The sequence below is a fragment of the Cicer arietinum genome, chromosome 8, assembly GCF_000331145.2.
Source record: "Cicer arietinum cultivar CDC Frontier isolate Library 1 chromosome 8, Cicar.CDCFrontier_v2.0, whole genome shotgun sequence".
In the NCBI taxonomy this organism is placed as follows: domain Eukaryota; kingdom Viridiplantae; phylum Streptophyta; class Magnoliopsida; order Fabales; family Fabaceae; genus Cicer; species Cicer arietinum.
Window position 1 is genome coordinate 2799874 of NC_021167.2, and position 16560 is coordinate 2816433.

The window sequence follows — 16560 nt, forward strand, 5'->3', positions numbered from 1 at the left end:
TTTTTTTGGTTTTGATGTGAGATTAAAAATGTCCATTCATGGAAAACAAAAATGGTAATGCTAATAAATGCCCTTAAACAACTTTTAAATTTTTATAAATTTAAAAACACAAATTTTAATTAATTTTTTAACAAGTATCTCAAAGATACTCTTTAGCATTGGTAGAAGAAAATAGGTACACGGACTGGGTTTTAGTTAGTTGTAGTTGTAGCAGGACGAAGAATCCTATGGGAATAGGTTAGACTCCGGTTGGAGCATGAGTAAGGCATATAAAATTATGACGTGGGTAAACTAATGGTGCCATTCAAAGAGTGATGTTGATATTTAGTGGAAAATATGGTAGTGGGAATAGAAAAAATTATTTTTATATTTTTGTATTTCTTTTGTTATTATATTTTTTTTATCATATATTATTTTTCTATTATTTTAGAATAATAAATCAATAAAAAATATTTGATGACTTGGTAATATCAGTGTCAATATCATGATCTTAAGATATGCTATGAAATAAATAAAAAATCTAAATTAATCTATTCTCAATTTTCTATTAAATACTTTAATTTATTTTGAAGTAAGTAAATACTACTTATTCTATACCAAAAAAAAATTATCTCTTATTTTAAAATAATTGTTAAAGTTATAAAAAAATATTTGTTTTAAAACAATTGTGATTTTGAATTTTAATATAATTTTAATTAATTTCTTCTAATTATACAATTTAATAAATATTATGTACATATTTTTAAATTATTATTTTTTACTTTATATTTATAACAATAAAATAAATTAATAGTTAATACGATAGTTTAATAAAATTATTATTCTCTTTTATTTATTTATTATTTTTTTAATTTATATAAAATGATTAATTACTATAATTATTTTGAAACCAAAAAGTATTAGATAGAATTTGATATTGTTCGGTAAGATAGAGTAATCTACACTCAAACAATTATGATATATAATACTCTCTCTTTTTAAAATTACTGATATTCAAAAAATTTATAATATATTAAGAAATAAAATAATTAAAAAAATAACAATAGTCATTCTATTAAAATATTTTTAATAACTATTAATTAATTTTTCATTATCATTAATGTAATATAGAATTACTATTTTAAAAGTAGTATTTATAATAATCATTGAAGTGAAAAATTAATACAAATTACCTTCAAAATTAAAATTTACATTTATTTTAAATTAAAATTTTATTAAAATAACATTAAATATTAATTTTAAAACGGAATGAGTATTTTGTTGTGTACAGTGTACTAACCTTCTTCAGAAGGAAGATAAAGTGGATGCTCGGAGGAAGAAAAAGTATATGCTTGGGACTTGGACGGCGACAAATCCAATTATTTATAAACTCTCTCATTTTTTTTTATGAAACAAAAATTTAAGTTACATGCTATAATTTTTTAACAAGTCAAAACAGAAAGATATTAAAAGAAAATATTGTAATGTCCATCTTTAGCATAAATAATTTATAGTAATTTTTATGTTTTATTTATTAATATACCAGTATAATAATAATCATAATAATAGTAATAATAATAGTAATAGTAATAGTAAGAATAAAAAGGAGGGAAAGTAGTAAACTAAAAAAATACAAATTAAAACAAAAGAAAAGAGAAAGAGGGAAGAGATAAACGACCAAATAGAAAAGAACCAAAGAGAAGGAAAGAAATAAAATGGTGAGATAGAGAAGAAGAAAGAGTGAGAAAAAGAAGAAGAGAAAGAGAAAAAATAACAAAACAAGAAAAGAGAAAGGAAAAAGTACAATTTTTGCTATAAGTCAATGTAGAAATAGTTGAGAGTACCATCATCTTCTTCATTCCTTTGGAAAGCAAGAGATGAATTTCTCCTTTTCTCCCTCCCATTCATGCATGTATGAGATAGTGTGTTCTATAGGTTAGGGATTTGGGGTTTAAGGGTTTGAAATGAAGAAATAAATTTTTTTATTTTATTCTTGATTGGATTTAGGGGTTTTGAAATAGATGGTTGAAATGATTTATGCATGTGAAATTTTATGACTGAAATTGAGAATAGATTACTGTAGAATTGAGTTTCTTTGATGACATGGAATTATGCTCTTTTGATGGGTTTGATATTAAAGATCTTGAGTTTCACCTTTGTGATCAATTAAATTGAAAATTATGATGCTGTTTTGATGTGTTTATTACTGATTTACTCATAATTTGTAGCATTATTGTTGCAAAGAATTGTTAGAAAATTAGTGTGATAGAAGAAATGTTATTAACTTGATTTTCGCAGGACATATGTGTGATGTTTTGGTCATAACTTTTTCTATAGACCTTCGTTTTGAATGATTCTTAGTTTTCTGGAAACTAGACTCAATTACATTCAAATTGAGTACAAAATTCGTGATTTTTGATTGAGTATGGATGCTGAAAAATGGGTTACAAGTTAGACCAGAGTTGTTGTTCTGTTTGTTTTTTGTCATTGTGTTTTATTTTGATAAACTGCAAGAATCGGGGCTTAATAAAAATAAAATAAAATTATACTTATAAAGTAGACATCATAACCTTTTCAAAGAGTACTCATTCACTCAATTCTGATACTTATAAGTTCCTGTCAGTTGGCTCTGTAGTTAAACCCAATTTTGAGTTGTTATAACATAAATTTGGGATGGTTTGAGAAAAATCTACCTTAAACATGTTATGTTGAACTTTATTTTACATTGTGTGATTAGTATGATATAATTGGCTCAATAATTTATGTTATCATAATAATTTTCAAAGTTGAGTGTATGGTAGTCTTTAATATATTTATTAATAAATGATGTTATATTTGTGTGTATATGTGTGTGGATTGTTATAGATAATTACTATATATTTGATTAAGGTGAGAAGTATAAGATTCATCCTAGCTAGATGAATTCTCCGTCTATATATGACAGAAGCGAGTGGTAAGCGAGGGTAAGTGGGACACCATTTACTGACGTAATTATGTTCAATCTTAACAAAATAAAGTTACTGACAAGAAGAGGGCATTAGTAAAACTAATGTAGTCTTATGACATGTTTGTTAGGTAGAGTTTAAGTCGTTAGATTACTTACGTCTAATAGTTTGAATATTTAGAAAGAGTCAAAAACTATATATGAAAGATAAACTCATAAGATAAATATAGTTCTGAACTAAAATGCTAAGTATTTAGTTCCATTTATTGGGACCCACTGAGATTTAAATCTTATTCTGCATTATTCAAATGTTTTACAGGTAAAAAGGCTTAGATCACGAGTTGGAGAAATGAAGCATATCATTTTACACTATAGTTTGTTAAAAATTTTTAGGAAATTATTTCGAACTTTAGATGTATTATGTACTCCATATTTGTTTTGTTTTTTTCTTGGAAGAATTAATATGTGTGTTAATACATTTGCATGACTTTGTGTCAAGATTTGTATTAACTATCTCTTTTATCAAATTATGCTAATGCTCAAGTTATATTCTAGAAAATTAACTTATGGTATTACACATAACATAAAAAATGCTACAAATAAAAAAAAAAGTTACAAACTTATATAAAAAGTCAAAACAATTATTCGTAAAAAAATTTTCAATAATCCAAAATACCTTAACATGTCAAATGTTGTTCTAAAGATGGAGATCATAACTAAAATATTTAATTTAAACTTTAACTAACACCAAGTGTTAAGTTTGATAGTCTATAAAATATGAGCATATTGATAATTTCTTAATTAAAAATAGTCTTATTTTAAAATTTTCAAATATTTACGTCTATTAAATAAAATAAAAAAATCACGAAAAACTCTTTGACCTTAAAATAGTTTTGAGAATTAAAATATAAGATTCACATAAACTCCTTTAATCTATTAAAATTAATTGAAATAAATTACATCTCACATAAATTTTTGTTTATAATTTACATTATCAATGTAAAATTCACTCTCATCTTACGAATATTAAACACATTTATGCATTTTCAAAATAAAAATTCAAAATGCATATGCTTATATTTTAGCAATTAAGTTTCGGAAAAATATAAAGAATAGGAACAAGTGGGTTTATAGATGTAAAAAAAATACTACCAAGTGGGTTTATAAGTAAAAGGCGAGGCGCAAAAGAAGCAATTTCCTTTATTTGTAATGAAGTAATTCAAACACAGTGGCCCAATATGGTTTGACTCAAGAAACAAATGAGTATATAAAGTATCAATCCAAATGCTTAACACCCCCTTTCTCGGCAGTTTACCGTGAGCAAAAATAGGAAGCAATCACCAAATATTAACTACAATATTGTGAAAAAAATTATACTTTATTCCTCCATCTCATATCGACTTTCAATCCTTGTAATCTATCAATTTTCTTCATTTTTATTTTATTTTTAAATTTTTTAATTCAATTGAAAATTTATATCATATAAATCACACATATAATTTTTTACATAAATTTAAAATAAGTTGATATCTTATTAAAACTCATGAAAATTAATAGTGTTGATCACCCTTATCCTATTTAAGTTTGGGCCAAATTTATCTGACCTACTGATATGCCTCCTTCTAAATTTTTTGTTGCATGAATATTGTTTTATCATATCATATAACCATTGATGAAAATTGTATTTACTCTTTACTTATTCTCTTTTATGCATTTCAAGTCATCACATATATTAATGTAGTTATTTTGCGGACAAAAATTAACTTCTTTTGGAATGTCATCCCGACACTTCACTTGATAAAATTATATTTAGTATTTTACTGGTTCGATTTTTTCGTTAACGATTTAATATTCCTTTTTAGGTTTTACAAAATACTCTTATCATTTCTTTTTATGAGTAGACTTATGACTCCAAATGTAGTATAATATTTGTTTTTCTTGTTTTGTTAAGGGTTTTGGTACTAGTTCTTTCTTTGTTTTTTTTATTAATATATTTTCTGAGCGGTAAACGATAGTTGATTTTTGAAGTTAACATATATATGTTTGCCTTTTCTTTATTTTTGCCTAAAAAATATTGATTCAAGTGCCAACTTTTGGAAGTTTACACCGACAAAAAATTTGATATTCAGAACAGGCAAGGTGGAGTGTTTGTTTTCGCTGTCAGTGTTGCAGATAATTGCCACGTCCATATTCCTAAGAGTGCTCGCTTTGCATTGTTGAATGGTAAGTGTTCGGTGTGGCACGCTACCACCGATCAGTTCGGACTAATGGCAAATGTGCTAATTAATAAATAGAACACACTGACAAATCACTTCTTAAACACTTAAAAATAAAAGTCTTAAATTAATAAATATATTATAAATTGTATATTTAATTTTTTAAAAATTAAATTATTTTATAATAAAAAATTTATATTTTTGTGTTTTTAATAAATACCATACAAACACTTGTAATCAAGAAGCTTAATAAATTACTGCACTGTTTGCGCCGTGTTTACATAAATGTGTAAACGTGAGCTCACGTGATCAATTTTCGTACGTGGTCAACTCCTGTTGGTTAAATAATAAAATACTACATAAGTAAACCTAAAACTATTAACAAGTCAGTTTATTTACTTATATATTTGTAAAAATACGAAATCAATTTTTGGTTCAATCCGATCAACATATTTATTTAGAATAAAAAACAAGTAAATAAATTATATTAAAAAATATTTAAATAAAATATATATTATAAGAATTACACTGCAATATAATATGAAAATAAAAATCATAATAAAATGTAATAATTTTACAAACAATCAAAATAATGTCGTAATTGATTTGGTTATTCGATAGTTCTTATAGCCTACCGACGTCTTATTTTATGCCTCTATTACCCCTTCCAGATAAAGGAGAGGCTAGTGGCATTTTTGACTTTCTGTTTCATTTATTAAAAGGACCAAAACGACAACGTGGCCATCAAGCTCCGAATCACTCATTTCCTGTGCAGTTTTATTTTCCTCAACAATCTCTCACTTCTTTTTAACCACCGTTGGTCGTCTTCGTCTCTCCGTAACCGTTACGATCATCGTTATCGTGCTTAGTACATGATCATTCAGCAACGATGCTGGAGGATCAAGTAGCGTACCTTTTGCAGAGGTACCTTGGCAATTATGTTAGGGGTCTCAACAAAGAAGCTCTCAAAATCAGTGTTTGGAAAGGTTCACAATAATATCCTAACTTATTTATTCTCTTAACTTATTCTTAATCAATTTCAATATTTTTCACTTCAATTTAACTCTTCAGTTGAAATACGAGTGAGATTATGAGTTTATGTCTCCAATTTATGTAGTAGTGGTTTAAATTAATTATTCATTTCAATCTGTTAACCGTGCCTACGCGATAATGTGTATTAGCATCTTATGCTCAAACATTGGTGAGTGCGAAATTTCTGCATCGTTTCAGTTAGTATAGTTTACAATGAGAGGGAAATTAGGTAATAGACAAATGCTTATGCTAATTGCAAGTGTTATTTGGCTGTGTCGGAGTATTCAATACTTAATTCATTATTTTCTCAAAAAAAAAAAAACTTAATTTGTAGTAGCTTCTTATTCCAAAGTCAAGGTGCATTTGTGTAAACATTATAAGTATATATATGTATCTTAGTCACAAATTATTGAGAGATTTAATGAGTTTACGGATGTATTTGTGATATTTTTGTCTTCTCTTAAACCAAACTCTGAAACAGGTGATGTAGAGCTGAAGAATATGCAGCTGAAACCGGAGGCTCTAAATGCTTTAAAATTGCCAGTGAAGGTTAAGGCGGGTTTTCTCGGATCAGTGAAACTTAAGGTTGGTGGTGCATTAACTTCTTTCTCAGAAATTTTGGAGTATAATATAATATATTGAATCTGGTTATATATTGCTGAGTGGCCTAGATTCCTTTGTTTCATCTTTTGAATGGTTATACTTATGGATAGAGAATGTGCATTAGGTGAGAGTAACTAATCTCGACCATTTAATTTTACATGAATGTTCATCGTTTTACATAAATCTAATCTTGATTCATGATCTTTAGTGTTGTCAAATATCGACCATGGCGGATAATGGTTGTGGATTTTTTTGACAACTGCCATGGCCAATTTATGACGGATGGTGGTGCAATGGTGTTTTATGGCGGTTTAAAATGGAGGAATTTTGGGTTTCTGCCATGGTCCGCCATATGCAATCAGTAACACTAATGACCTTCCATGTAACATTGAAAGGTCAAAACTAGTTCCTTCCACATTTGTGTCAATAAAATTGGCCGTATGCTTTTCTCTATTGTATTCCATCTATAAATAATAATATGAGCAATTATAGGAAATTACAAGCAAATATTCTATTGTCTAATTTTCTAACCTATTCTTGGAAAGTAAATTATTTATAATAAAGGCGAAAATCAATTCCTCATCAACATCTCCCTTCAAATTGATGCGGCTGGTCAATAAGCATCAATTTGCTAACAAGAAACTGATGACGTAAGTGAGGAATGGCCTTGGTAAGGATGTCTGCAACCTGTAATTGAGTACTGATGTGAGGGAGTGATGTTAGTTGGTCATCATAGGCGTCACAGATAGAATGACAATCAACTTCAATATGTTTGGTGCGCTTATGAAAGATGGGATTTGTGATACTCTGAATGACACTTATATTGTCGGCATAAAGAAATGTTGGCTCTGTATGAGGAAATCCAAGTTTTGACAAAAGACCACGAAGCCAAATTATTTCTGAACTAGCAACAGACATGGTGCAATACACAGATTGAATAGAGGATTTAGAGACTCGTACTTATTTCTTACTTTTCCATGGTATCAATGAAGAGCCAAGAAACACGCACCAACCAGTGACAGATCGCCGAGTGTCTAGACACCCTGCCCAATCAACATCACTATAAGCAATCAATTGAGGAGTTGTCCCAGTGCCAAAGAATAGACAACAATTAGAAGTTCCTTTCAAGTAGCGAATTATACGACAAACTGCTGCCAAGTGAAGATGGCAAGGATAAGGCATGAATTGACTTACTTGTTGAACAACAAAAGATATATTAGGGCATGTAATAGTCAAGTAAATATGGCTACCCACGAGTTACCGATACAATAAGGGGTCATGCTAAAAATCACCATCACCACAATGGTATTTAACATTAATCTCTAGAGGAGTGTCCACTGGATTAGCTTTTGCTTAAAAGATGAAGTACACTTTTAAAATGTTGTATTTTCTATGTATACTTTTTCTTTTTCTTCATTTCTTCTCCAAATCCGTGTAAATAAGGTTCTGGTTGGTAAAATGAAGCAATAAGTTAATTTTGTTTTTGAAATGAAGCAATAAGTTAGTTGATAGTTAAAAAGCTAACTCATAGCTGAAAAACTAGTTCATAGATGATACTTTATAGTTGAAAAGTTAGTCAATTGAAATTAATTAAAATGTTTGATAAATTTAGCTATTGTAAATATAAAATGACATTGGCTCGTAGTAAATATATATTATTTGATGTATAGAAATGATAGCACTCATCTTCAACCGTTAATCTCAATTAAACTATTTTTCCTTCAAGGTCTCGCCCGTCACATAACCAGCGCCAGTGGCCCCCTCCATTGTCCCCCATCACCGTTTAAAATTTACAAAACAAACACCCTCCAATAAATAAATTGTTTATCGTTTCAGTATAATTTACAAAACATGGACAACAAACATTTTACTTGCTCAATTGGAACTATCCTATGGGAGAAAAGTCTTGCTATTATTCAGTTCCCCTACAATAATATACCCCTATAGTCTAAAAGAATATCAAATTTCACTTAAGACCAAATTTAGTTTATGTTGCATTGATTTTCTTTTTTACAAACTTAATGATGGACTTGAACTCAGTTCTCAAACAATCCCTAAAAAAAATTAGTATGGAACATAGGCCACCAACCACCCTCTCTGATAGTGATGAAAGAGAAGATGAAAAACCAGGCCAATAACATGTGAAGTTTTGAGTGTGTAGTTATTTTATTTTACCAAAGGGTAAAAAGTAATAAATTAAAATAATAAGGTTAAAAATGAGAGAAAATATCAAAAGCTATGAGCTATAAGTTCAAACGCTACGTGAAATAACATCTCAATAAAAGCTATAAGCTAGTGAGAGAAGCTTGTTTACTAAACATATCTCATTTGATAAAACAAACTTATTGGCATTACCAAACAAAGCCATGTTGTGGTAGACAGCCAACTATTTTATTTCATTTTTATTAGCTTATCTGCTGACTATTTAAGTAGAGCATATTCCTTTCCCCATAATGGGAGCTACATTTTTGATGTTTGTATTTTTTCAAGGTTCCATGGAGTAGGCTTGGGCAAGATCCTGTTTTAGTATATCTGGATCGCATTTTCTTATTAGCTGAACCTGCAACACAAGTTGAGGGATGTACTGAAGATGCTGTCCAAGAAGCCAAGAAGAGCCTAATACAAGTAAGAATAAGTAGGAATTTTGCAAAAGGTGTAGTTCACTTATTTTATTTGATTATGAAAAATAATTTCCTTTCCTTTTGGCAAACAGGAGACGGAATTGAAACTGTGGGAGAAGTCACAACAACTAAAGTCAGAAATGGTATGAGCTTTAATTCACATGCTTATAGTTTTTTGAATGAATAGGAGGTTTTCAACTTAGGCGGTTCCATCTATCTACCCAAGGTTCCACAAAACTGCTCAGTTTCTATACATGCCCAAAAGACTACTGCCAAAATAATTAATAGCAGAGCACTTGAAGAGGTCATAAATGTTATCCTATCCTGTAATAAGTTGAGAGGTTATGATAAACTCATGAAGGACCATTTTTCTTCCAATGGACCAATGGGCAGGAAAAACTGCATCTATGTTGCAAAATTTTTGCTTCCTTCTTGGCCAATACTTTAAATACCTATGATCATAAACTGTTCCAAAGTTGGGGATATTCCAATGACTCACCATAAACCCAAACAAAGTATTTATATTAAAGCTGCCTCTTTGCATTGAATTCTATTTTAAATTTTTTGTCCTATAACTGAATGCTGATAGTTTTGAAGTTATTATCTTTTTAAAATTGTGTTTCATGTCCCAAATGTGAATTGGTTAAAATGTGTAATGTTCATTTACGGACTTTGGAATAAATTCATTTCATATATAGTTTTCTTATACCTATGCATCGATTACAAGATTTTGGAATTAAATCCACTTCATATAACTCTTTCTTATACGTATGCATCCAATATGGGAGTTTTGGATTATCTTCTCCAAAATTCAACTATCTCTGGTGATTCCAATGGAAGCATTGTGCATGCACGTTTCCATGTGTTAAGGAATAATTTTATTGACTTGTTGATTTTTTGTTTAATTTTAAGAATAAGTCATGGCTGGGATCCCTCATCAGTACCATAATTGGAAATTTGAAGCTTTCAATTTCTAATGTTCACATCAGATATGAGGATGGTGAGAGGTAAAGAAGCATTAAAATAGATTAGTTGTCTTACAGATTTTTATATCTTTCACTAGTTTGATATATTCTGTATTGTAGCAATCCAGGGCACCCATTTGCAGCTGGTGTTAGTTTGGATAAACTTTCAGCTGTGACAGTTGATGAGACTGGGAAAGAGACTTTTATTACTGGAGGTGCACTAGATCGCGTTCAGAAGGTTCTATTTTGTCTTAGTATGAATGATTTGGCTGTAACAATGAGAGCATTTGGTACTGAGTTAGATGTTTTTTAATTTTATAAGTATATCTTGCATTATAACAAAGGAAGGTTAGCTTAAATTTTCTATGTTAAAGTTTTCTTGCTTGTGTGTAAGCTTGTTTCGTTGTTCATATTCTTTGGTTCCATTCACTTATTTTACTAGCCTTTTTTTTTAATGAATCTCATTACTTACCAATAGAAGTGAATTACTAGGAGTTGTAGTCGAATCCATTATTGCAAAGTGAAAACAATCCAAGTGCATAGTCCAAAATGATTACCGTCTGTCACTTTCTATAACTATATAATATCTAGTGTTCTTTTGTTGTTAATGTATTTGTCCTCGTTGCTTTGCAGTGTGTTGAACTTGATCGGCTTGCAGTATATTTAGATTCGGATATCATTCCATGGCATGTTAACAAGGCATGGGAAGATTTGCTTCCTTCTGAATGGTTTCAGGTCTGTATGGTGAATATTAGAGTGAATAGTCAAGGCTATGAGTTTATGAAGATCCTTTATTGTTTCCTAACTCTATTCTTTTTATGTTTTCATTTATACCATGTAATTAAGAAGTTATTGTGTTTAGGGTATCCTAGTAATTGTTTATCAAGATACTATATATGTGAAAGTTTTGGCCCCTCGGGATCAGAGGGGTTCCATCCTATTATCTTATGGTGGGTTAAAATAGTGGGTTCTGTATATGGTGTTAGGTGAGAGTTTTATTTTGTTTGGACTGTATTCATCTGATAGCTAGAGATTTTTAGTATTTAGATTGTCTTTTTGCATAATCATTTAGAAATTTGGGTGGGGGGTATTGAATAGTGATAAGATAGGTTCTTTCTGTTTCCTGTTAATGTTACTAGATTCTTGAACTTATTCTTTTGGTTGATCTAGAATAGCTTTTTCCACTATATATTTGTGGCAGTTGAGATTTTTCTTTGTAATGTCTAGTGCTCAGAGGTACAGACCAATCCTTTGCTTCTATTTAGTAGCTTAAGCTTTTAGGTCCCTTGCCATACTTTCAAAACTTAACAAGTAATTATGCAGTCCGTTCTTGAGCTGGTTGAGGCCTTGAAGGTTGGATCAAAGACCTATCACCAATCATTCTTATTGATTATTGTCAGTAGAGTATGACCTTTGGACAGTTTGGAACATTTTACCTACAAGTCTGCTTTGTCTCCTAGTTTGTACTCTTGGTTCCCTTGTTCTCCTTTTATTAAGTTCATTGTAATACAAGGTTGTTTTAAAAAGAATATGCAAAAGAAAACTATAGTATATAATTTTCACTAAAGGGTTAGAAAACATGCATGACCTGAGAAACATTATTTTGCATTTATTTTTTTACTGGGTTAGGTTTATGCCCCCAATTTTGGTTTTTTCTTTTCTTTTTATTAAATTTTTAGCTTAAAAAATTAATTTCTTTTAGATGATATTGATTTAGTTTATGGTACTTTTGACATAGGTATAGTTGGAAAAGGAAGCAGAGACCTGCCAATTTTGCTTAAGCTTTTTAAATGCGATTCTTTGACCTTGTTAGATTATAATGATATAAAATTGTGAATGTAAAATTTCAGTTCGAAGTAGTGTTTACTTTTTGCATAAAATAATTGCTTACTGGGTGATTTGTTCACAACTCAAAATTCTAAGTTTGCCCATGTTGGGGTGAAATTGGAGTTATTAAAGCTATTATTAGGTTGCTTGCTTAGCCATTGTATTAGTAAGACTGAGACTATATAGGATAAATCACGCAGAAGAGTCTTGCTAGGCTTTGGGAATTGTGGTTGGTTGTACATGGGATTTGGAAGGAAACGTTGACAGATGATCAAATTGTAAGGAAGTTTATGATGCAATATTATTTGGATGTTTTTAGTTTGGATGGAGCCCCATATATTTAAAGTAGAGCAGGTGGATTTTGCCCCTCCCACTGAATCATTCATTTGGCTTCTTTGGAAGCGGCGTGCAATTTTCTTTTGTTTTTACCATCATTTTATTACTCTACCTCATCTTTTTTTTGTTTCTAATAGCGATTCTCATAAAAAAATCAGATATTTAATTTTGGAACTGAAGATGGGAAACCAGCGGATACTTTGTCGCAAAAGCATTCCTATATTTTGCAACCTGTGACTGGGAAAGCAAAGTACTCAAAGCTGGATTCGAGTGAAGTTGCTGATAGCAAACAACCTTTGCAGAAGGCTGTGGTGAATTTGGATGATGTTACAATCAGCTTATCAAAGGTTCATTTGATGATTTTTTTGGTTATTTTGTTGTGTGAAATTGTTATTATTTTTGGGGATAATCTATGCTTTTCTGTCTTTGCAGGATGGATACAGAGATATGATGAAATTAGCAGACAACTTTGCTGCATTTAATCAACGTCTAAAGTATGCTCATTTTCGTCCACTAGTGCCGGTAAAAGCTGATTCCAGGTCTTGGTTGAAGTATGCTTACAAAGCTGTATCTGATCAGATGAAAAAGGCAAGGTATTTAAACACATTCTGATTATGTTCACAGCCTTGTGCATTACTTGTCAATTGCTAATGTAAAAATATGTGATTTCTGTGTTTCTTGTGTCACTAATGAGATCGCACACCTTCCTATTTTTGATGATGCTGCAATAATTACATTCAATGCTTAAGAAATGATATTGACTAGGACTGCTAACAATTACCTTAGGATGTTGCACAATCAAGAAATAATTAAAACATACAATTACTTTAGGATGTTGCACAATCAAGAAATAATTAAAACATACACTGAATTTTAACACTCCCCCAAAAGCTAAAGACCCTATTTCACTTTCACACCGTTGAGAAGCAATGTTTTGAAAACCGGAACGGATATTAAACTGATAAAGATGTCGGTTTAAGGTTCAATGGTCCAACTGTGGTTGAACCAGTTCAACCGGTAGTGATTAAATAATTAATATTTTTTTAATATTAATATGATCTAATATTTATAAAAAGTAATATTTAATATTAATGCTACCATGAATAAAGGATATGAGTGGTGTATTGTGAATAAGTTTTTTTTAACCTTTAGAAAACAAATATCCACCAAATTTATAGTGCACCCCCAACACCAAATCTTTCTTTCTTTCTCTTCCATTCACCACCGCTCCACGCAATCTTCCCTTTTCTCTCTCCCACTTACTCTACCCACCCCTTACCATGTTATGATTACGAGGATACATAAATACAAGTTCAACTTCCTAAGTACATGAATCTAAACATACATGAACCTAAGACTTAAAGTGCTCCTATTTTTAATAGGGTACATGAATGAATCTTGTTATTTTTAATAGGGTTATATTGACTGTAATTTGGGTGGTTGTTTGTTATTAGGTAGATAAATAGTTTCTTTGATGAACTTTTGCTCTAGGATCACCGGATGGGTTTCTCTTCTATAATAGTTTCTTTTCAATCTATGATACAATTTTGACTATCTATTGAATTGGGCTCCCATCAGAAACAGAAAATACAAGCACTCGCTTAAGAACTTGCAATACATAGTGGCATGTAATCTTTGGTAGACTGTTTGTGATCAGATGACAAATTTCATGCAGTTACTGGTAGCTTCTATTAGATTTTGGAAGGGGAATATATTTTAGGGGATTTAAAGTAACTTTGTGGGAACATGGATAAATCAAAATATTTTTTATTTCCTTTTTGGTACCTTTGTGGTGCTTTTCAATTTTTTTAGTCAAGTTTTTAAATGGTTATTGTTGAAGTTGTGGGATTTTAGAGAAAAAGAGGAGAGAAACTAATTAGGGTTTAAATACTATTGATAATAGTTTAATGCTGACTTGATTACAAAAGACTCAATACTAATCTCTATTTATAGAGAAACATAAACTCAATCCTAAATCAGGAATAAATCATAATAATAATGAGAGATATTCTAAGATATCTCTATGATTATAAATTGATCATTGGAAATAAATCAAGATATGAGAGTGACATTTGGATAAATTATATCCTCCATGTTGTTGGTAGTGTGGAAGTGGTACTTGGGACATTTGATAATTTCTCTACGGAAACAAAGTAAAATGTAAAAAAAAAACAATACTCTAATATAATATAATAGATATTATAAGATATTTTCTAATATTTTAACACTCTCCCTCAAGTTAGAGCTTGTTACAAGAAAACAATGTTTTGTTCCACAATAATAAAAAAAGATGGAAAAGCAACTCAGGGATGCAGGTGAAGTCGAAGAGAATTGCTATAAATACAGCCTAGCCATATAGCCGGAATGATCATCAGCATGAAAGAAATTCATGACAAGCAATTGAACAAAGCAAGGTCTGTCCTTCTAAAAGACTGCATTTGGAAGCTTCAAACCAAAATATTTAAACTTGAATTTGCTTCAAGGAGAGAGGGGCATGCTTCAGGGAGAGAAAGACAAGGGTAATACATTTGGGACAAAGATGAGACCAGTGTATCTGAGACAAATTGTCAAGTTGTATGTGTCTCGATAGAAAAAACTTAAAACAAATTTGGAACCAAGATGAAAAACTCAATCTAGACAACTGAAACATTATGCCGAAAGGTGGACAGACGCGCCTGAGCTCGAGGCTGTTGGCGGCGGCATGTGGGATGAACACGGCAGATCTTGGAGGCACATGAGCGCGCGTGGAGCAACTTTTGACCTAAAAAAATCTGAGTTGTGTAGATTGGGAGATTACACAAACAACGGAAGTGGTTGTGTTGTAAAACTTTTCCAGCAGCAACAGTAAACGAGGCAATAGCGACGATTGTGGGCGGAAGTGACAACAGTCAGAAAAAAGAATGATCATGCTAGAAAAGAGAAACTATGATTATATTCCCAAACTGTTGGGAACTCAGAAGCGAAATATTGGAAGACAGTTCAAGGAGGATCGAAATAGACTCTGATACCATGTTGAAGTTGTGGGATTTTAGAGAAAAGGAGGAGAGAAAATAATAAGGATTTGAATATTATTGATAATAGCTTAATGCTGACTTGATTACAAAAGACTCAATACTAATCTCTATTTATAGAGAAACATAGACTCAATCTTAAATCAGGAATAAATCATAATAATAAAGAGAAATATTTTAAGATATCTCTATGATTATAAATTGATCATAGGAAACTCAAGATACTTTAATATAATATAATAGATATTATAAGATATCTTCTATTAGATTTTGGAAGAAGGGGAATATATTTTAGGTGGATTTAAAGTAACTTTGTGGGTACATGGATACATATTTTTTGATTTCTTTTTTGGTACCTTTGTGGTGCTTTTCAGTTTTTTTAGTCAAGTTTTTAAATGGTTATCCTGAAGGTGCTGGTCCAAGGCTTTCAGTTATCCTTCTTCTGTTTATTTAGCAACCTGAATTTTCATTCAGCCAATGTACTGGCTTAAAGGGTGTATAGTTTTTTTTAATGTTTTCATTAAACCAAACACCCTCTTATGTTTGTTGTTTCTAGATTCAGAATATTGTATGAACATTTTCAGATATCAATTTTAGAGCTGTGAGACCTAATGGTTGATCTTTACTTATCATGTTTTGATACTTATACTTCATACCTCTTGGACTAAGGTTATTGTATTTCTGTCAGTGGAAAAATGTCATGGGAGCAAGTTTTAAGATATACAAGGTTGCAGAAGAGATATATCTCTCTCTATGCTTCACTGCTTAAATCTGACCCCAGTCAGGTGACAATTAGTGGAAACAAAGAGATCGAAGACCTAGATCGTGAACTTGATATTGAACTTATACTGCAATGGAGGTAAATTGTTATTCTGGCATATTTGTTTGGCATGTTAATATTTAACATTGATAAATCATGTGAAAATCATTGGTGTGTAAGATAATCAGTAGTTGATTCAACTATAATGCTGTAGCTATAGTCGGTGTACATTCTGCCTACATTTTCTTGGTAATAATTGTGAGCAT

General features: G+C 30.5%; 1 protein-coding gene across 1 annotated transcript in view; it reads left to right on the top strand.

Annotated features, from left to right (window-relative positions):
- Positions 1-5871: 5871 nt before the first annotated feature.
- Positions 5872-16560, top strand: part of LOC101495071 (uncharacterized) — a 73326-nt gene continuing 62637 nt past the window's right edge. Inside the window, exons 1-10 of the mRNA XM_004511698.4 lie at positions 5872-6125; positions 6653-6756; positions 9265-9399; positions 9488-9538; positions 10308-10402; positions 10481-10598; positions 10994-11095; positions 12682-12870; positions 12956-13116; positions 16223-16393. Coding sequence (XP_004511755.1) covers positions 6029-6125; positions 6653-6756; positions 9265-9399; positions 9488-9538; positions 10308-10402; positions 10481-10598; positions 10994-11095; positions 12682-12870; positions 12956-13116; positions 16223-16393 — 1223 coding nt within the window. The 5' untranslated portion in view covers positions 5872-6028. The remainder of the gene's footprint in view (positions 6126-6652; positions 6757-9264; positions 9400-9487; positions 9539-10307; positions 10403-10480; positions 10599-10993; positions 11096-12681; positions 12871-12955; positions 13117-16222; positions 16394-16560) is intronic.